Here is a 22,540-nt window from a genome sequence, read left to right as displayed (position 1 = left end):
CATCTCCTCTAAGGTTTCTCACTCAGTGGGAATGTGAGAAACAAGAAACCCACATGTTAACCACAGTTTTTGGGAGTAGAAGTTACATTCTGGCTATTACACATGTTCCATTATACCATGCAATGATTAAGCTTTTTGTGGTACAGCAATAACAGGGAGCTCATGTTTCTTGATACCTAAGGGAATGGCTTTCTCTTCCCATGGTTGGAATAAGGACATTGCTAGAAAGATCTGTCCACAGCCAAGGAACCACAAAATGGTAGAACAAGGACAGCTGTTTTGGGCTATGAGAGGTGCTCTAAACCCACGTTTCACCATGTACCCACAGATACCTAAAGGCTGGGACTGTACCATTGTGGCATCTCCACCCTATCCAAAAGTCCTCTCACCATTTTCCAGATAAGAGTGTTTATACCAACCTGCTTAATTGCTTTTGAAGACCAGTACCTAAACTGGCCAGGTCACCATCAAGACATTCACTATCATGTGCTGTAATTGTGTGGTGAGGGGTGGTATGGAAGGGGAAAAAAAAAAAAAATCGCAAATACTGCTGCTTAAACTTCTGAAAGCAGTCACCAGCACCCCAGCAGGAATATGCAAGCTTTTCATTCTTACATTCTGCTCCATTTCTTCTTTCTGCTCAGTGCCAGCATGAGCATTTCTGCTGCTGTACCATGAACTGAAGTAGAGAATTGATGTGACTGAAAAATATCTTCTTGTTCTCTACCCTATCCCAACAGAAGACATTTCCAGAGGTTTGTTATGCACATGTAATTTAAGCAGATGAAGCAGAGAAATACCTTGCATATTTGAATCAGAGGTTTGAATCAGATAGCAGATTTATCTGCTATTCAGGATCATTACTGGCACAAACCCAAAGAACTTAATTTTTCCTCTGAGTAAAAGTAGGACCACTCAAATGTCACAGATTTTGCCAAATTCTTTCTTCTGGATCAAAGATATTTGCCTTCCAAACAAGAAATTACCTGATAGTTCCTCTCAAATAATGCTGCAAAGGAGGTGCAAAGGAGCTGCAGTACAAAGGCAGCAGAGCTGAATTCTGCCTTCACTGAAAGAAGTAACAGAAGAGTTGGGTTAACCATAATCTTGCAATATACAACACAAAGTTAATGGCAAATAAGCTAATCAAGGTATCAGAGGACACCAGGCTACACAGATGAGGCTTTGTCTGTCTTATCTGCAGCAAGAGATAGGATAAAATTTACATGCTATTGTGAATAGCTCCTGGAAAGTCATCTTTGCATTGAGATTTCCTCTGCAGTGTCAATTTAACAGGTCTGCTTGCTCAAATCATACCTTCATCAGAGAAGGAGTATAATGTTATAATATTTCTACTTGGCATGGGAAGTGAGCAGTTATTAATTCTGTTATTAAGAACTTATTACTAAAAACAAGCCCTCTCTAAAACATTACCAAACTATTTTGTTTCCTAATAAAGGTTGTTTTCTTCCTCAAAGGAAGTTTGCAACTATGTCAAGCAATTTACAAAAACTACATTGCTTTGTAGACAAATGGAATTATAACTACTCCATGAAGTTTAATGATCAGTGCCCTACCCACACCACAGAAACCTAACCCTGCTCCAAACAACCCAGGGATTATAACAGGACAGACCCCTTTGCCCTCCTACTGTGTACTGCCATATAAAATCACAGTACAGAGGAACCTTAATGTGAAGTTTCATTCTCAAACCTGCTAAAATGATACTGCTTGATGGGGTACATGCTTTAGCAGTGCCTACTTCATCCACAAGAGTCCTTCTGTAAACTGGTGAAGCTGCAGAGCTCCTACTTCAGCAGAAGAGAATATGGACTTACATGGAGCTCCTCATATAGATTTGTTAATGGATGTCCCACTTCATGCATCCTTTCCTCATTTGCAGACATCATGCCCCACAGAAAGAGAACTGATCTTTTTTTTTTTCCTTTTTTTTTTTTTTCTTTTTTTTTTTTTTTTTTTGGTTGGGGGGAGGGGGCTTGCTTTCTGTGGAGAACACTCCAGAAAGAAGGAAATCACTTTGCTTTTTGCCTGAGCTTGATGATAGAAAACAAGTGACTTTGGAAAAGCTCTAAAAGCACCTGATCAGATTTGGGTCTCAGACACTCAAAGAAGTCTGACAGTATGAGGATGAAGAATACAGCCTTCTTTTCAAGCTGCAAACATCATCATTGCATGAATTTAGGTGTTCATTACTTTAATTTATTTTAGAGGTACAAGCCAAAATGTGGCACGCACTAGGAAAACACACCTGCTCAATGCCTTCCCCAAAAGCCAGATAGATGAAGAGCAGTCAGCCAGGGTTTAGTGGTGTTAAAGGAACCACATCATGTGAAGCCAGTCCCATCCACCTTCATCCAGAAGATCTCCAGATCTTCTTTTGATGGGCACTGGTCAAAACAGGTTGGAAATTAACCCCTTTGTTAAAAAAAATCAAGAAAACAGTTTCCTCCTGCAGAAGGAAACTAAATAGAACACAACAGACAGAAAAATCAATTTTGCTCTGCAGTCTGGAACTGACCTAATAGTCAAAGCCTGGGTGGGAGAAGGACTCTTCCTCCAGAAGCAGAGACTTCCTGTACCTGATTAACATCACTCACAGGTGGAAACCCTCTGCAGGCAGGTAGTTTTCCCTGTGACTAAAGTTAGGCCTTTATTTTTACTCACCACGATCAGAATTGCAGACTCTGATCTGCAATTTCCATGGAGCACTCCCTGTGTTTATGCAGTCCTTCAGGGCAGGCAAACCCACAGCACTCCATCTCTCCTGTATTTCCCCTTCCTCTCCTGAATTGTATCTGACTCTAAAATAAAAATGGGGGAGAGGGTGGTAGGTTAGAGGAAAGTCTGCAGAGGATTCCTCCTGCCCAGATTAGGATTTAATTGTATTCCTAGTGAGTCCCTTCTGGTTGCACTCAGTCTTTCAGATGAATGTTTCATCAATATGATTAGGATCACATCCTTCAGTCTCCTCTATTTACACAATCGGTTGTGACAGCTCAGAGTATAGTACTCCCTAAAGGAAATATTAGATACCACCCTATCTTTTTATTCAAATCATAGTTTGCACTCCACACTTTCAGGCTAATGTCATTCTCCCCTGGATTACATATCTGTGATACCCAGAAAGCACTGAAATCCTTCCAATAAGGATTAGATTAATATTTATATTAGCCATACTCGTATTATTAGCTGATCACAGCTATGAAAATCTGGGGAAAAAGGATGAGTGGGCTACAGAGCTCAGGGGGCTGGGGAATTGGGTTTGAATGTATAAAAAAATGCAGGGCAGTAACAAAATAATGATGAGGATGATGACGATGATGATGATGATAGTAATATTGCAATGAAAGTCACCATTTCATGGGATGGACGGGCATGAGGGAAGTGCCGGCAGCCCCTGTCTCCTTTGCCTCATTCCCCCCCCGTCTCTGCTTTCTACCCGGAGCCGAGACCCCACAGCCGTCCAGCGCCGAATCGCCGATATTCCCATTGGGAAAGGGAATTTCTGAAGAGAAACGGGAGCCATCGGGAGCCTATTCCCACCTAGGCTGTCTCCACCTCAGAGGCGACCCTGAGCGGGGGCTGTAAAAATAACTTTTCCTGGGAATGCCCCCTCCATTAACGCCGCGCTCCCTCAGAGAGGAGGAGGTGAGAACACCGGGCAGGTGTTTAAAGGGCGGCGTTGAGGAAGGTGGGAGCGGAAATTCAGACCGAAAGTAAAACCCCATCCCGTTACTCGAAGAGGAAACATACCGAGAAATATCTGCCCCTTCCTCCCCGGAGCTCTGAGGTGGCCACCCTGAGGAGGAGTGAGCCCTTTCTCCAGAGAGGATCGGGGCGGTGCCGTCGGAAGTTTCGGGGTCGTTTCGTTTTTCCCCCCGGGTGTGAAGCGGCGGCGATACGGTCCGGGGCGGGCAGCGAGGGATGAAGTTTCGTTGGGAAATAATTATCAGAGGGTTGTTCTCGAAGTGCCAGGTCTGCAATAAACGAAAACAACACAAAACCCAGAGATTTCGGCGAGGAATGGCCTCAATCCATCGGGCGAACCCGTCTCTGCTGCCTCTATTGCCCCGCCGGCAGCTTGTGCTGTTTAAAAATCAGGGCTACGCGCCCAGAGCGCGAACCTCTCCCTCGGTTCAAGGGAGGGAATATCCCAGGGTGATGCTAACTGTCGGGAACGGCCCCAGGGTGCGTATCCCGGCTCCACGGGCCGCCGGGGGGCAGGAGCCGAGCCCCGAGCCTGGCAGAGCCTTTGCCCCGCCGGCAGCAGCGGAGGTTCGGATTGTCCCTGCCCTAGAACGAAGTTTTCCCTCTTCACAGGGCAGGGCTCGCACTCCACCTCCCGCCGCAGTGGTGCAAACAACTCTTATTTATTTCTTTATTTCGCTCCACACCCTCCGTGTCCGTCCAGCAAACGTTTCAGACCCGCGGTTTTCGTGCGAGAGCGTCGGAAGCGGCGCGGACGGGGCTCCCTCCCTCCCTCCCTCCCAGCGCTCGCTGCCAGGCCGAGCTGCCGCTGCTTTTCCCGGCACACACCCGCCTCCCTGGGGGCTGAGGAGGAAGGGGCACTCACTCACTCACCCTCGGGGTGTCCCCCTCCCTCCAAAGCCGCCAGAAAAAACCCGCCGAGGCGAGGCGAGGCTCTCCGCCCGCTGATTGTGGCAGTAAATCACATTACGAAGCAAAGTGCAGGGGTAGTTAACTTTATCTTCTGTTAATGTAAACAAATAAAAAGCATTCAGATCCTTGATCTTTATTTAAATCTGGCGTTGTTTATCAGTGTCATCCTATGAAGATTAATTAGATACCTTTATTCACAATTTGGCGTCTGACACCCCATTTTAGGAATGCATTATAATCACAAGGTGTTAATTGGGGCCAGCCAGGCACTTACGTTTCTATTAAACAGTGTGAGGACTTTTCACAAGTATTAAGCTCTCTTTTCGCCGTGCGGTGCAAAAATATACAGCTTTTAATAACGCAGCGCGGCGGAACCGTGCTGTGTAATCGGTGCTTGCGGGGACGGCTGGGGATGGGCGGCGTGCCACCGCACCCCCGCCTCGGGACGGGGGACAGCCCTGCCCGGGGGCTTTTCCGGAACGGGGTGGCCCCTCTGGAAAACAAAAAATAATAAAAAATAATAATAAAAATAATAGGAATAATATGCTCAGCCCATACTCTTTAGAAATTCTGTCCCAGACGGGGTCCTGGGGCAGCGGAGGAGGTGACAGGACAGCTGCCACCGCGCAGAGCAGGAGCGTGGCCCGAGAAGAGAAGCGCTGATCGAAATCTCCTGGGCCACCCGCCGCGCCCCGCTCCGGAGGAGGGGAGCCCCTGCCGCTGCCCCCCGACAGCATCACCTCCACCCGGGACAGCCCCGGGTTTATTTTGTTTGCAGCCGGGAATCGTTAACAGCTTAATCCCATTACTGCCTGCATATCCTCAGGAAAGGGGTCCCGCTGCCGCAGGAGCCGGGATTCAATCGCTCTGCCAGAAGCTTTCCCCTCAGATAAGCGGGCAGGGGAATTTCTTGCCTGGTTCCGGGAAGCGGAGGGGGTGATTAGGGGGCGGCGGGAGGAGGCGGCCCCCGGAGGTGGGGTGGGCTCGGCTCACAATTCGCTGCCGAGCTCGCACAGCCGGGGGATGGAGGGGTGGCAGGGGCACGAGACAGCCGTGTTTTGGAGCGAGCCAGGGGCTCCTGGTTTGTGCAGATGCACATGAGAACCGTGGCAAAGCGAGAGCCAAGAGACTTAAAAAAAAAAAAATTAAAAAATTAAAGGAAAAAACCCACCCACAAAAGCATCAGCATTGCAAAAGATGGTTAGATTTAGAAACCGAAAACACAACCCCCCCTAGGATTATGCTCCCTCCTCCCCTTTTGGGACACCCAGCAGAGGCAAAGATGAGGCAGAGCCATACCTTCTTATGCCAGGCACCACCACATTTATTAAAAATTATTACTATGTACATAGAAAAAACAAAATAGGAACGAGTTTCTTGGGTGGGGAAAAAGTTTCTGGGCCAGTTACTCTGGGGCTGATCAGTTTAAAACGGCTGAAAGTAGAGGCAAGAATGGGTCAAGTCACATCACTTCCAGTTTCATACAGGGCAGCTGAAAAAGTCACTTTACGTACACATAAATAGAAATCTCCTTTTGCAATGCTTCGTATGCTAAGTTTTATTAACCAAAAAATGCCTTTTGGACTTTAAAACACCACCAGATGCCCTTCCAATCAAACAGCTATAGGTCAACTATTTATACATTATTCCACAATATTCTACAGTGTACCTACACAAAACACAACTGTACACTTTATTTTTGGCCACCTCAGTAAAGGTTAGGCTTTTGGGATGGAGGCAGGGATTTTTTAATGCAAGTTCTAAGCTAAGAAAAGTCAGATTTGGTCATTGGAATCCTGTCGTTGGCAACAAGACCTTCAAGTCAAAATCCTGCCTGGCAAGCAGGCCTTACTTTTGGCATTTTCTGCCAAAAAAAAATGCTGTAGCTGAGCAATATTCAACTCAGCCAACTGTTGTGGATGGGTTGAATAAACCAGCTCAGTCTAAAGCAGAACATAGCATTTGTGCAGTACCCTGTAACCCAGTTCCCCTTTATCAAGCAGGGAAGAAAATTAAATTTGGGATCCCAACCCCTCTTACCTTGCTCAGGAGTGCATAGATTTGATCAGGCCTCTGAGCCAACCCAAACTGTACACTTCAGTGTCTCCAACAAATATGCCACATATTTCGACACTAAAATCCTCCTTTCAGTCCCCCTCCTTCTAAACAAGGAATCTCCCATGGTTTGCTCTTTCCCTACTTTGTTACCTGCAACAGTCAAAAAGCTTTGGCACCTTCTTTAGAATTGCACACAACAACTCAAGGTGGAAGGCAAGAGTCTTTTTTGGCAATTGTAATGCAAAAAAAACCCAAGGCCACCCTGAAAAAAAATATTCAGCCAATTGGAATAAAAAAGATGCTTTAAGAACTAGCATAGAATGCATAGTAGCCCATGCCTTTTGAAGTGTCTTTGCTATAGTCCTCAGCATTATTAATGTCCTCACATTTCATTGTCGGGGAATTTTCGTTGCTGGAAGTGCTAGGGGAAAGCCGTCTTCTCTTACAAGCACCTGTGTAGACCCCAGAATCATTTGAATCTAGAGACTTGATAGAGGGTGGAGTCTCTATCCAGGACGAGCCCATTTCTTCTTTCACCTTGTCCTTGGAAAGCTGGTCTTCGGTGAATCCCGGAGGACTTGTTCTCGAGGTCCAAGTTAGTCCTGTGCTCATTTTTCTCTGGTAAGAGCCCCTGCTCCCCCAGCCTGCCATGGATGGAAATGTCGGGTCGGGGTAGTAGCCCAGAGCGTGGGACGTCTGAAGGGGGAGGGATTTAATGCCGTAAGGGAGCAAGGTGCTGTGAGAATATTCCGTCTCGTAGGAGTTCATGTCCAGTTTGTTGGCACTGGGCTGCTGCACGGGCGTCACGAACCAGCGCTGGGGAGAGCTGGCCACCTCCTCGTTCTGCTGCGGGGACAGCAGTCCGTTCGTCTGCGGGACGGTTCTCTCGCCGTTGTAAAACCTGGCTGGGGGCAGGTTGTTGACAAACTGCTCCTGGAAGAACGGCTGCACACTGTATCGGGCGCCAGGGACGATCTGGTGGGATCTAGGAGAATCCGTGGGAGATGGAGTTAATCTGTCATTTTCGGAAGCTGTGTACATGCTACAACATAAAAGAGGAATAACTGAGTGGTTTTCCTTGCAATTTCAGTATGACAGTTAACACAACAGAAACACGAAAAAACTAGATATTTCTTAATTAGAAGCATAACTACATTGGCTATTTGTTTTATTCCGAGTATGTGGTTTTCCTAGACCACTGTAAATTTTTCTATTACTGGTACAAGCAACAGCACAAGTGAAGGCAGAAAGTGACTATTAGGCAATTCTTCTGAATAAAGCTGCCTGTTCTGTGGAGACACCCAAATGCTGCCAGTAAAATCTGCAGGCCACCTTGGTTTTGCCAGTTTCCTACCAAAATTCAGAAGCTAGCAGAAAGACAGGTCACCTAGACAATACACTATTCAGACATTTTAAGAACAGCAAAATTCCCAGTGGAAGAAGTACTGATGCTAAATAACTAAATTAGTATTTAAAGAAAAACCCTTCCACAGCCATTTCAGGCCAGAATCATGCCTCCTAAACTGATACATCTGCAAAAGATGATAGGGGTGTACTTACGAGTCATAGTTGTCTCTGAAGCCTTTTGCGAAAGGATTATGGTCAATTTTGAGCTGTGTAATCTAAAAGCGAAAGCAGAATATATTAACATGAGATGCTGAACACACAAGTCAATTTTATACTTAATTGTAATTTTGTACATCCATACTTACATCAGTGTTTTGATATGCTGTAACTGCTATGAACTGCGTTTCAGGGAAAATAAATGTTTGTGTCTTTGAGGAATCGTTCAGATCTTCAACACCATCTTCTGTCACTTCCACAATGTGAAGTCGGGGCTGGTACTTGTGTAGGGACTGAAGTACTATCATCTAAAAGAAACCACGAAAGAAACAACATTTTTAGACAAACCACATCTAGCATTAAAAGACCTATTTTACAGCTTGACATTTTCTTCCTGTAAATTGTAATCTCTTGGTTTAGAAATGGAGCAGTTTTAACTGTTATCAGGAGCTGAGTCACAGCTTGCAGCCTTGTTTCACTAAGAGCTATCAGCTACCCTCCACCTTTTTGAATATCTCCAGAGGGTCAATTTATTGGCAAAAACAAAAGAAAGTCGTACATCCTATTCCAACATTTTCAACTATTCATACCACGAAACAAAACAAGCTCTGTGACCCCGTTCAAGAAGAGAACGAGTCACAAGCACAGTGATCTAGCGGCTCGATGAAATGCTGTAAAAGCCCCAAAATCCCAGGGCTCCCCCTCTGAGCCACCAAGAGCCCCTCAAGCCCTCCCCCTCCTTACCTGCGCGTTGTTGTTGTTAGCACCTTTATTGTTCGTCAGCTTCAGCTTCCCGAATGAAATCTCCTGCCTCATCCAGTGAGCCCCGGTGTTGGGGGACTCAGGGTGAACGTAGACCTTGTTACCTGGAGGGAAACAAGCCAGTGAGACGCCGGCCGGGCACGGGGCTTTGTTCCGCAGCCCCTCGGCTCCCCGATGGCCACACTCCCCCACAGCCTCGACGCCGGGCGCAAAAAGACCTTAACAGGTCAGCTCATCCCTCGGCAGGATGCCGGGTGTGGGGAAGACCCTGGGAGGGGGTGGACGAACTGGGAACCCTTTCCGTGAAGCCGCCCCGCGGAAAAAGGGGGCGAGACTCCCGGACCCTGCACCCACCTTGCATGTTGTTGTCGGCTTTGCCGCAGGTCACCCACTTGCCCCCCTGGAAACGCCAGTGGTTGGGGTCCGCCAACACCACCTCCACGAAGACGTTGTAGTGGGCCGTGGGGTTGAGGCCGGTGATGTTGAAGCTCAGGAAGGGAAACATTCTCCTGGGGGAAGAAGGAAAACCACACGACATGCTGAGGCGGGCCGGGGGAGGGGGCGCGGGCTCCGGCGGATGCTGTGGGCGGCCGTGGAGTGCCCCGTCCGTGCCGGCACCAAAGAGCCTAAGGAAGAAAGCGGCGAGCCCCAGCCGATCCCCGCCTTATCTCCCGAACGCCCTGTGTGGGGAAACTGGGGAGTCGCTTCCCGAGGAAAGCATCCCGGGGCACCACCGACGGAGAGAGGGGGCATCGCCTTCCCGGGGGAGCGGGCAAGGGCAGCCCGACACGGAGCGTCCCTGGGGGGGGCCACCTCCCCCCCATTCCCGACCACCACACCACTTTCCTCCTTTTCCACTCTCTCCTGCCCCCACTTACCGGCCCTGCTTGGTGATGATCATCTCCGTCTGATGCCGGTGGAACTTGAGCCAGAGGGGCCGGTTGCAGAGGAAAACCTGCGCTCGCATCCCCGGGCCGGCGGCTGGCACCCCCAGCGCCCCGAGCCCGCCGCAGGAGCCCGAGGCCGGCGGGTAAGGGCCGTAGAGACCTCCGCCGCCCGTCGGCTGCCCGTACTGGTATCCGCCGCCGCCCCCGAACTGCGCCCGACCGCCGGGCGGGCACACGGCGCCCGCGAAGCCGCCCGGGGACAGCACGGAGCCGTAGGGGTAGCGCGGCCCGCCGGGCGGCTGGTAGACGGTGCCGTGCTGCGCCGCCGGCGGGTAGGGGAACAGGGAGCAGGGCCCGCCCAGGTCGGCGGCGGGCGGCCCGGGGGACTGCAGGTAGTAGCGCTCGGGGCTCAGGCTGTCCATGGAGTACCGGGCGGCGGCGGCCGGCGGCAGCTCCTCGTCCCCGCACGGGGTGGCCTTGCGGCCGTCCGGCTTGGGGGCGGCGAAGGGCGGCTCGACTGCCTCCGCCTCGCCCAGGATGGCGGGGGCCGCTCCAAACTTCTTGGGCATCTTGTCCAGGTCTAGGCGCGGCGGCGATCCCGGACCCGGCGGCCCGCGGGAGCCGCCGGCAGCGCCCGTCCCGGCTCCGGCTCCCGCGGCGGCGGCTCCGCTGCGCCCGCCGCCCTCCAGCGGGTAGAACGGGCCCCCCGGCAGTGCCCCCGCCGCCGTCAGCAGCGGCTCTCCCAGCTGCATCCTCGATGGGCGCTGCGTTCGAGCTCCGCTCAATCCGGTCGACCCCGACCTATGCCCGCGCAGGGCTGCGCTTTGGTGGCGCTCGGCCGAGGCCATTTATACCGGCGCTCCTCGGGCCGCTGGGGAGGGGCTTGCGCCGGGCTGCCTCATCGTCGCCCTCCACCCCCGCCGGCCCATTGGCTGGGCCGCGTAACACTAATTTAATTAGACAGCTACTAATTGGAACAAGTCACCTGTGACTTTGGTGCGCGCCCCCGTCCTCTTCCATGGCCCCCCTTTCTGCAGCCGGCTTCCCGAGGGGCTCTGGCCCGCTCCGTGCCCCCATGCGGCTCGGACTGAGGGGAGATCCGCATCACCCCACCGTGGCTGCGGGGAAAGGACCGGCATCCCCTCTTCCAAAAAAAAAAAAAAACCCAAAACCTTTTGCTGAGGTGGCACCGTCCTACCGCTCGGGCGCGTAAGGAAGGATCCCCGGGGCTGAGCGAGAGATGGGGACGAAACGCAAAGGTTTGGGTGGAAAAGCCGGCAACCATCAGCTAGGGAGGGCGGCTATCAACCGGGCTAGTGGCCCCTGCAACCTCCTCGCCGGCCGCCTCTCCATTGAAACAATTCGGCTTGTGTCTCTGCTGAGTCCAACAGTCTCCTTCCTCTCTCTCCGCTCCCTGAGCAGCATCCTTATCGTGGGGTTAACACGTTTCACCTTATCTGTGGGAAGTGGCGGTACAGTTCTCAATTCCAGTTTTCAGGAAGTCGGCAGTCGGATTCTCAAAACCCGCGTTCCTCTTCAGCATCTCCCACTGGGAAGGCAGATTTTTAATTGAGGCGGGTGCCAGATCTGTTTGGGGTTTCTCCCAGTGCAAATCCCCGAGCCTTTAGCCCCCAAAGAGTAGGGAACAGCGCTTGGGAAGTGATAGGTGCCCGTGTGATTTTGTGGAGAGGGCAGAGCCGGCGCGAATGATTTGCAGCTACAAATCCGCAGCCCCTCGCCCTCTGCCCGCCACCGGCCATCTCGCAGAGAGCGCTGCGAACACCTGCCTCTACCTCACGGCTGAATTTTAAACGAGACCCGCTGAGCGGCCAGGATTTCGTTGCCTGACAGAAGGATCTGGCCGGGCTGGAGCAGCCCAGCTCTGCCGCCCTGCTCGCCGCCGAGAGCCGGGGCCGAGGCGCTGCCGCAGCCCCGCCGGGATGCGCATCCTGCGCAAGGTGCGGGCGGCGCTCTCCCGGTGGTGGCCGCCGAGGCCGGGGACGGGCAGGACTCAATCCCCCACCCCTGGTGGGAGCCGAGAGACGGGGAAAGGGCCCCTGCTGTGCCCACCTCGGGCTGCGGCCACACAGGCATGAGCCTGCTCACAGCCAGCAATGAAATTCCAGCCCCAACCCTAACCACACGTTCCCTCCGGGATGATGTTTGCCTCAATTTTTTGCGTGGATTTCGTTCGACAGAATAAGATAAAAAAAAAGTCTGACACTCCAGTACGAAGCGAACCAGTCGCTGAAGCCGCGAGGTGCGGAGAGGAGCAGAGCTCGGCCAAGCTGCTCTGAAAGCAAAAGAAGGCGAGGAGCGTCCTGCCGGGCGCTGCCGAGGCCGAGCCGCTGCGCCCCTTCCCCGGGCGGCTCCTCCCGGCGGGGCCGGCCCCGCAAGCCCGCTCCCTCGGGCTCTGCCTCTCCCGGGCTAGGGCAGCCACGGAAGGAGATTTTACAAAACCACTCTTAGGTTCTAAAGGGTTTAATTTTACGGACACATAGACTGAAAGGGACACAATATTTCAAACATTCCTTCGGGTGCCTCGTAAAGGCTATTGCGGTTTCTTTGTGTTTTTCCCCTAAAACACAGGTATTCCGGCGTTCATCTGGGCAAGGCAGACAAGCTTTCGATGTTGCGTAGGTTTCTTGCCGATTTCACCCGAGAGGGGGGCATAAAACTTGTGGCTGTCCCGGGAAAGGGAGACCCTTCCATTTTGGTTCAAAATACGCACGGGGTGAAGCTCTCCCAAACGAAGGAAGGATTGATTAATCTTTCTAAGACTTGGGGTTATTTTCAGCTCAGCTCGGGAGAACAGCAGCCTGGCTTCCATCCCTGCCTCGCCGGAGCTCTGGCGGCTGTGGCGGGGGAATCCGGGGTCGGGGTCGCTCCCCACGGGAGTCCCGTGGAACCAGACTGCCCGGAGACCTTCGGCAGTGCTTCGGAGGGAATCTCCATAACGCGGGTCTTCTTCAATCCCTCTCTACGCTGAGGGAAGAGCTGTAATTCACCTCCTCCTGCATCCCGCAAATTAAAGCTAGCACGGTCACCTTCGCAAATTCTTGGTACCCAGTTTTGTCATTCCTTTCCCCTGCCAATCTACCGTCCCTGGGAATCAAGGGGGCAACCGGGGGAATGCCCCCTCCGGCCCCCTACAAGTCTTCTCCCTCCTTACTCCCTGCTCCGGAGCTCTACGGGCTCTGGCCGGGAACATCGCCCCAAAGAAGTTTGCGGGATGTTTCAGTCCCGTAGGACCGGAGACTTCTGAATGGATCCTTTAGATGTTATCTTAAAGATAACACAGCAGAGTCTGGTGAAGCAGAAAGAAGCATGTTATGTTTGTACATCTATCAAATTAACCTCTAAACCACAATTAAAAAAAAAAAAAAAAAAAAAAAAAAAAAAGCAATAAAAAGCAAAAAACCAAAAACAAAAAGAGAAACATTTTTGAAAGAAGACCTAGGTCTTTAAAGGGTTACAGATTATCTTGTTTTGTTGGGCTTTATTTAAATATATTCATGGGGTTTATTCAAATAAGGAGCATCTCTGGCTCTAAAAAACCTGTTCCAAAAGAGCTGAGCTCTTTTTCTGCAGCCCAGGTGACAGTAGTGGTACACTGGACTGAAATATTTAATATTTTGCTTTTGGGCTGGGATTGAGACCTTTCCTCATTTGTCAGAGAATTGGAAAACAGCTTCCACTTCAACAAATTGCTTGGACTCACTCTTGTGACTGAAACTGTACTACTGAAGCACCCTGCTCAGGAGGGCCTAAGAGGAGAAATTGGGAACAACGGAATCTATCAGGATGTGACACACTTACATATGTGTATATGTACATATGGAAATCCACATATCACCATTTATAGCCAGATATGGCCTTTATCCTTATAAATATGGATCTGGATACATACACACTCTCCACTGGATCTACATGGACACTTTTAAAGTGTTGGTTATTAGAATGACCTGTCACACTATTCCATTGCTGTATTATTTTCCTGAAGTTCTGCTGCCACCATGGCAGGATTCACAAGTATTTTCTGAATGCTACATCTGTATATGAAACTATATACAGTGAGGTAATTTTTTCTTTGTTTGGTTTTGGTTAAAAACTATCTGTAAGTTTCTGGATATCTTCTTCAATTTGCTAGCATCTAGTTCCCAAAGGGCTTTAGTACTTTCACCTTTATGTCTGGCTTGTGCAGAGATTTTGCAGATTTTCTTTCTATTTTTGCAGTAATTCATACTGTCAGCTTTTTTACCCCACTTCAACTTATACATAGAGTATCACACTGGGCAAATGAAGGAACACACTTTTAACTTCCACTCTTTCATCACTCTTTCAATGGCATTTTTAAAATCACTAAACCTGGAATTCTTCAGATGTGGCCAGTCAAATATTAGTACTTCCCTTTTAAATTCTTGAAACCTTTCTTTTCATGGCCATTGAGTCCTTCCAGCACTCAGAAAAATCAAGAAGGTATTAATATGGCTGTGAAAGGCTTGGCTTTTCAGCCTGTCACAGAATTAATTTCAGGGACTGTTTTTATGGAGAAGTCAGTCACACCCTTTCAGTGCCCAGGGACTTTCTTCTGTCACATGAAGTTAATATCCATCTCTTTCACGGGAATGTTAGGAGACTGAATTAACTGAAAATGCTCTTTATTTTCTGATGAAAACAACTCCTGCTATAACTGCAAAAAAACATCAGTCCATTTTAGTTTATGCCAAGTGGGATTTTCAGTGTGCAGACATACACAGTCCCAAAGAAACAAGGGTAGTTTAAAATCTACTCTGAGGCTGAGAAAACTTGTACCCCAAAGGGTTAAAAAGTAGAGTCAACTCTTGTTGAAATATATATATATATGGAATTTAAATAGTGGAAATCAATAGCCCTACATAACCAAAGAACTATTATCTTTAATATTGACCAGGAAAGGTGTCAAATTAACAGCAATTTTACCCTTTGGTAATAATTCAGTTTAGCTGCCACTTTCTTTAAAAAATCAGCATACAGACATATGTCTTTTAAAAAATGGCCATACGTAGACATAAACCCCATAATAAGGGCAGGGCTAATTTATAACAATCAGAAAGTAAAGAATAGCTCTTTACAGTCAAGGTACACAAAGCAGAAAGAACAGGCAGAAGTCAGTGAAACAGAACATGGAAGAGACAACTTAGTATGTGAAAATAAAGTGGTATTCAAAGCAACTTCATTGGTCACTTCCTTTCCCCTCCTTCAAAGAAAAATAGCACCTAAAAATCATTAGCTGTAATTTTAAATTTAATGGAAATGCAATGGTTAGTACAAAATACTCAAACTCTGATCCTAATTGGTAAAATATAGACAGACAAGGGCAAACATATTCAATACTTGAAGTAAATTTTTGGTAATGGCTAATTTTGCTAGGTAAGACCACACAACAACTTTCTGTTGTTGTGTCTATTGTACCCTATTGGCTAAAGAAGGAAAAAGAAAATATGTTTGAGAAAGTGTAAGTCTTTGCAAAGTGAACACCTTTGTTATTTTGACAAATATTTGGGAAATCTATAGTAAGGGAGATGGAAGAGTATTAAATTGTCATTAGCTTCCAGATGACTTTCCTTGGTCCAAATGGAATTGTAGAAACATAGTGAAATAAAGAGACTGAAATTAGGATCACAAACACTACCATAGCCATGAACAGCAATTCATATTTTTAATATGGTTCATGGCTTGGGCACACTCTGCTGGGTGAAGACACACCTGGATGGCCAGGCCCAGAGAGTGGTGGTGGTGTGAGTTACATCCAGTCGGCAGCTGGTCACAAATGATGTTTCCCAGGGATCAGAGTTGAGGCCAGTCCTGTTTAATACTTTTACTGATGATCTGGATGAAAGGATCGAGTGCACCCTTAGCCAGTTCATGGATGACATCATGTTGGCAGGATTGTTGATCTGCTTGAGGGCAGAAAAGCTCTGTAGAGGATCTGGACAGGCTGGATCGGTGGTCCAAGGCAAACTGTGTGAGGTTCAACAAGGTGAAGTGCTGGGTCCAGCACTGGGGTCACAAGAACCCCACAGAACACTGCAGGCTTGGGAAAGAGCAGCTGGAGAGAAGGGAAGCAGCTCAGTGGAAAAGGACCTGAGGGTGGTCAACAGCTGGCTGAATATGAGCCAGCATGTGCCCAGGTGGCCCATGGCATCCTGGCCTGGATCAGCAATGGTGTGGCCAGCAGGACCAGGGCAGTGACTGTCCCTCTGTGCTCAGCACTGGTGTGGGCTGCCTCAAATCCTGTGTTTTGGACTCCTCACTGCAAAAAAGGCATCAAGGTGCTGAAGCCAGTCCAGAGAAGAGTGACAAAGCTGGTGAAGAGTCTGGAACAAAATTTATGTGGAGCAGATAAAGCAGCTGGGGCTGTTAACCTAGAGAAAAGGAGGCTCAAAGGGGACTATACTGCTTTCTACAGCTCCCTGAAAGGAGACTGTATCAAGGTGGGGCTCAGGTTCTTCTCTCAGGTAACAAGCAATAGGATGAGAGGAAATGGTCTCAAGTCGTGTCAGAGGATGTTTAGTTTGGATATTAGGAATAATTTAATCACTGGAAGGGTTGTCAAGCATTGGAACAGGGTGCCCAGGAAAGTGGTTGAGTCACCACTCCTGGAGGGGCTTAAACATCTTATAGATGTTTATAGGCACTTGGGAACACAGTTTAGTGATGGACTTGGCAGTGCTGGGTTGGTGGCTGAACTACATTATCTAAGAGGTCTTTTCCAACCTAAACGGTTCTATGATTATTTATGCATAGGATCTCCAAACAGCTCCTTGTAAATGCTTGCTTTTTCACCCTTCAATAAATTTAGTAAGGTTTGCCTAGCACATTTTCCTTGGTTTTAAAGCAACATTGCCTAATCATGTATAGATTTGTTCCCATAACCATCCTGACAATCACACAACAGAGATGTGAGAACATAACAAGATCCATGTCATGGGTGTGACAGTCACAGATCTGGGCAGTTTGGTCCTATTTGTACTTACAGATCTGTTACAGTTTTAAAGAGCTAATTTTGGCTTGCTTCTCCTGCTTTGTATGAGAAATTACTATTAAAAAAGCCTGGATTCAGCAATCACAGTAATTAAAATTAGCAGCTCAAATCCAGTAGAAAGATGTTCTTCTTTTTTATTTTCTCGCTTTAAAAAGTACAATTTCATCATGTGAAGGCCCTGATAAATTTCATGCTGCTCAGGGCTTATGATGTCAGAGCTATGAAATAGTTCCTGCTGATAACATAATAGCTGAGAAATATGAGTTTTGAAAGGTTTGGTGTTTTATTTGCTCTCTGTGCATTTGGTATGAGGCGTGCAGTGGGAAAACAATTAACTCTAGGGGCTGAAAAAGCGAATAGCAGTGGGCTACAGTGTAATTGCAGAAACAATGAGGAATTTCACCTGGTATTATTTGTGACAGCAATCAAATACCAAGGCCTTGCAGGGAACCACATATTAAATAACTGCGGTGATGGGCGAGTCCGCTATAAAAATTAGCAGAAAGCAGAACGGGGACGACATATGTACTCTCTGGGAAGGTGAGAAGATAGCTGTAGGGTTCCTCTCCCAGGGAGGGCTCGGGCTTGCTAGCTGCCCGCCCCGGTTCCCACCAGCATCCCACTGCTACCGGGGGCGGATGGAGTCGGCATCTTCCCTTCCAGCCGGTCCGCACCTTTTCTCGGGGAGCCGGGGAGGGAGGGGAGCCCAGCGGAGGAGGGGACCGTGTTCCGAATGTGCCCCTGGAGGCGGGCGGGGGGTCCGCGGCGGGATCTGCGGGGCAGTTCCAGTCTCCGGGATGCTCCCCGGGGGCTCCCCGGTGCGAGGGCCGGCAGCAGCCGCCGGGAAGGGCGGGGAGAGCCGCGAGTGGCGGGGAGCGATCCCGGCCGGGAGCTCTGCCCGAGGCCAGCTCCTTACAGCTGCCCCCAGGCAGTTTCTGGCTGGGAGGGGTAGTGGTGCAGGGAGACGAGGGGTCATGCTGGCCTCCGCCTCTCTCCCCGCTCTTTTAACCAGTTTCGAAACATCGCTGCCAGATCTTCCGACCTGCGGAACGGCCGGGAACACCCCGTCTCCCGCAGCTGCGGCGGGGAATCCCGGCAGAACCCGCTGTGGCTCCGTGACTGAGCCCCGGTGGGCAGGCGGGCATGGCATCCCCGTCCCCGTTCCCATCCCCATCCCCATCCCCATCCCCATCCCCATCCCCATCCCCATCCCCATCCCCATCCCCATCCCCATCCCCATCCCCATCCCCATCCCAGCCCCAGAGCGAGATCCGGCGGGCGATCCGGCCGGATTAACGCCGGGCGCTTTGAAATCCGGGTACGGCAGTGATCCCGGGTCGGGGTGCATAGGGCTGCCTTTTCAGTTGTTAATTCCCACTAACTGCTTGTAAGTACTTGAGCTCACAGACCTCTGCGCCTTCAAAACAAGGGCATGCACGCAAATAGCTCCAAAATTACCCATCTGGGTACCGGCAAGACCAAAGGCACAAGCGAGCGGAGTCGTTAGAAAATAATTGAAGCAAATGGGCACTTTCTTTGCCACGTGAATTTCGGCTGGGAATCCCGTTGGCAGGAGCGGCAGTTTCAAAGGTGTCCGCACCTGCGGAGCCTGCGTCCGCCGGAGCGAGGAGCCCGGGGGGGGGCCGGGCGGGGGGGCGCGGTTGGCCCCCGGCTCCGCTTAAATGGCCCGAAAGGGAAAAAAAAAAAAAAAAAAAAAAAAAAAAAGAGAAAGAAAAAGAAGCCATCAAAACAACTTCCATCAGAAAAACATTAGCTAAGGAGGAAACGGCTGTGGACACCCCGGTGAGATACCTCCTCACTCCGGGCAGGAGGGTTCCCGCCGTTGGTACCAGTCCTGCAGAATTGTCCTTCTCGGTTTTGTTTGTTTAGGAGCTGGGATTCAGAATATACACAGCAGAAGGAATTATCCTCCATTATGAAGAAATAAAAGAGATGTGACCTACATCTTCACCCCCGAGCCCACCCAAAAACCCCCACACCCCTCGCAATGGAACTACCACAATTTGCTTTTCGGTGACACAAGGACAATGTGAAGTGAGTGATCCCTGCATCACATCTCTCCAAATAAGCTCAGTGTGAAGTATGAGTACTGTGTTTTCTATCACTGATGACTGTGTTGATTCCTAACACGTTAGTGAGGGAAAATTTTAGCCTGAAGAATTTAAATTTTACAGATGAGTACAGATAAATGAGCAATGTCACAGAAGATCGTTAAACCATATAGTAAATACATATTCTTTTCATGTTGCTTTTTGGTTGTCTGTTTTTCTGGGGTTTGTTTATTTTATTTTTACTATTTTTTTCCTCTTTCCACTGTTCACATCTCAGGCAGTTACTGCTTCTCCTGTTGCCCACGGCTGTGGATTGGAGGGTAGAAAAGGCTGTAACAAATAGGAAAAGGATCTAAATTAAAATACATCTCCTTTAAAGTACGACCCATTAGAAAGTAGCACGGAACTTGGCGTCAGCATTCAGACCCTGATGTCCACATGGTGGTGAGGCCTTGGTAAACAATGTTATCAGGGCAACATTTCTGCCTAGTTTACACATTATTCAACCCTATTCAGGCTAAAATCCTACCTTTTAATTTCTCTTATATATAGCCTAAGGCGTAAGATTTGACTCTTGGGGAACAACAGGGCAGGTAAAATACAGAGCTCCGGGACGATGATAGAAAACAGGGGCCGTACCCTTCCACCCTGCGGCTGTATTCCTGCTGCCCGCAGGATGGATGTACCCGGTTCCTGGAAGGAATGCCTGCCGCTGCTGCTCCTCCGGATCTCTTCCCAGCCTTTTCTCCTAAATGCCACGTGAGAGTGAGTCAGAGATAAGCAGTCGGCCCGTGGTATCCCAGCAAAGCTAAGGACACGCTTTTCCTTCGGCCGAGCAAGCTACGAGAGCTTTTTACCCGCAGGGCAGATGGTGGCCACCAGCTGAGCAGAGCACGGGCCACTCCTCCTCCAGTCACCGACCCCTGGAAGAAAAGAGTGGGACGCCACAGGGTCTGTGCTGTGGTAACAGGAGCAGTCACAGGACAGTGAGCAGTGATGAGGAAGTGACAGAGCTGGACCCAGAGGAACTTTGCCGAATAGGTTAAACTGTGTTGTGTTTGCATCTGAGCCATTGGCTGGATTGGGATACTGGCGTGCTCCTGCCAGGCAAGTGCTCTTGGTATCCAGCCTTCACCATTTATTTCATCACTTGGGGTGTAGTAGGTGGGAAGTTCTAAGGGATGCTCTGAATGCTGACAACTCTGGGGACTATTTGATGAAAGGTGGATATTGTCAGACCCCGAGTAGAATAAATGCTGTTTAAAAATCCACATTTGGGGAAAAAAAATAAATCCTGTTGCTAACATGGAAAACCATCCCATCAGGCAGCCATTACAGGTATCAGAAAAAAAAAACAAAACAGAGCAAAGCAAGCCTGCATTTCCACCTGGTAGCAGAACAGCTCTGGAAGCAATTGTCCATTTTGTTTCACCTTTCTAATTCCAAGGTTTTGGGTCTTGCCTGTCACGTTCACCGTCGACCAGAGGTCACAGAGGAGCTGCAGGGTGGGTGGTGCCGCTGAAGGTGAGGGGAGCAGCACCAGCACCCGCTGGGGCGGCACCAGTGGGCACCACCGTGAGCTGCTGTCCCGGTTCGCTGAGCACTCCGCTGGTCCCTGGGGCTCCCCGATTCCGGAGAAAGTGGCCAATTATTTTTCTGTCTGAGAGAGCCTGTGATGTGGCAGAGAATGACAGCTCCAAGGGAGAAAACACCTCTTCATTAAAAAGTGCTGCTAAGCACACTGAATATCCAGATCCCAGCACCCAGTTGCACAAAGGTTAGGATGAGAGCCAAGAAATTATGCATTTTCACAGATATTTTCGTACACACACACACACACACACACACACACACACACACACACACACACATACACATATGTGTGTACAATGTACATGCAGACACACACACATACAAATATCTACAGGCTCACTTTCAACACAAGGTGGCCAAAATCCTTTAAGCCCCTATCGAGACAAAACTTCTGCTGAAGTCATATTTTATTATCACTTTTGATGTGCTAGGAATCACCTAGGAAAAAAAACCCAAACAATTAAATTGGTTACCAAATCCAAGAAGAGAGTCAGCTTCATGGAAATAAATGACTAGGTATTTGTTAAGAAAATATTAAACAGAAAAGAGAAAGCAATAATCTCTGGTTTGCACACTTCTCTTTGAGAGGCCACAGGAAGAGAGGGCCAGGCTGCTACATTTTGTAGGTTTCATTTTATTTAATTTTATTTTAGTGATTTAATGATTGCAGGCATTCATTTTAATGAATGAGAAATATTTCTAAAAAAAAATACAAACCACATATGAATCATGCAACAATGAAGAATTTGGTTTCCTAGTGAGGCACATGGTGTTGTAGAAGAGAACCACTGATACCAAAGAAATATCAAAATGGAAGCTGCATTTTGGAAACAGCCTTCTTTTTCTTTCCCTTCAGAAATTCTGAAAGGCTGAGAAGACATTCTAAGGAAAAGGTGGGAGAAAAAATGGTGACATCCATGGCTACCACAAGTAGGCAAGGTAGAAGTAATTGTTTCCACAATGGCTCTGTGGAAGAGTTCAGGCACCAAGACAAACAGAAGCAGCCCCCAGCCTTACCCTAGCTCCTCATGGCCCAGCATCTTTCCTCAGCCCAGGCTCCTGGCTGCCTGCATTCATGCATTGAGTTGCCTGGGCTCAGCAGGCTGCTGCCTCCCTCCCCAGTTACAAGCCTGACTCTCCCTCAGCCTGCCCCAGGAGGGTGGCCCAAGTGGGATGCTCAGAACATCACACCAAGGTTGCTCTGCAGATGAGCCCCACTTCTTCTTGCTCACATGTTTCAGTGAAGCAGGAAACAGAGTGAGGGCAGGGCAGCAGGGAACCCTCTGGTTATGGCCATCCATTTTATAGGGAGCCTTACTGAGGTAAACCACCACCAGTTCCATCAAATCTGGGAGAATATTCCAGCTCAACTGTAATCCAGGGGCACAGTGATGGATAAGGAAGGGGACAGATTCCCATATTTGTTGTTTAGAGCTGGGCACTGAGAAATGTGGAAATCCATGCTGACAAAAGGGTTAAACCCCTGTGACTTTGAATATGCTGTTATCTACTGGCTTGTCAGAATCACTAAACAACATTTTTCTAACCTTTCCTGCAGTTTTATTTTAAAATTTCCACCTCCCTGTGTCCTCTCACCTGATCATACAACACAATGTCTTCCTCAGCATCCTAAAGAAGGAATCTTCAGCAAGGCAGAAATGCTTGAAACGTGGCAAATAACTTCTTCTCATAAACAATTTACAGAACATAACAATTTGTTTTCAACAAAGATTTTAAGCCACAATCACTTATTTTCAGTAGAACTGTAAATTCTACAACAGTGCATCTTTGTTCCTCTGTTGCAATGCAGAACTGCTGAGGTTGATTCTGTGATATTCGTATTTGATGGTTTTCTGTTTTAAATGTGTGCAAACATAACCATAACATGATAGTGCTTTTCCATGCTTAGCATATTCATCACCTTATCTTCCTCTCAA

General features: G+C 48.8%; 1 protein-coding gene across 1 annotated transcript; it reads right to left on the bottom strand.

Annotated features, from left to right (window-relative positions):
* Window positions 1–5,948: 5,948 nt before the first annotated feature.
* On the bottom strand, window positions 5,949–10,723 carry EOMES (eomesodermin). Its single transcript, XM_056484035.1, has 6 exons — window positions 9,903–10,723; window positions 9,379–9,533; window positions 9,007–9,128; window positions 8,412–8,570; window positions 8,260–8,321; window positions 5,949–7,741 (listed from the first exon to the last, which is right to left on the bottom strand). The coding sequence occupies exons 1-6, from the start codon at window positions 10,661–10,663 to the stop codon at window positions 7,003–7,005; spliced, it is 1,998 nt and encodes a 665-aa protein (XP_056340010.1). The 5' UTR covers window positions 10,664–10,723; the 3' UTR covers window positions 5,949–7,002.
* Window positions 10,724–22,540: the final 11,817 nt, after the last annotated feature.

Source organism: Oenanthe melanoleuca, chromosome 2, assembly GCF_029582105.1.
Source record: "Oenanthe melanoleuca isolate GR-GAL-2019-014 chromosome 2, OMel1.0, whole genome shotgun sequence".
Taxonomy (NCBI): Eukaryota; Metazoa; Chordata; class Aves; order Passeriformes; family Muscicapidae; genus Oenanthe; species Oenanthe melanoleuca.
The sequence above is the reverse complement of the archived record's forward strand: the minus strand, read 5'-3'. Positions and strand labels throughout refer to the sequence as shown.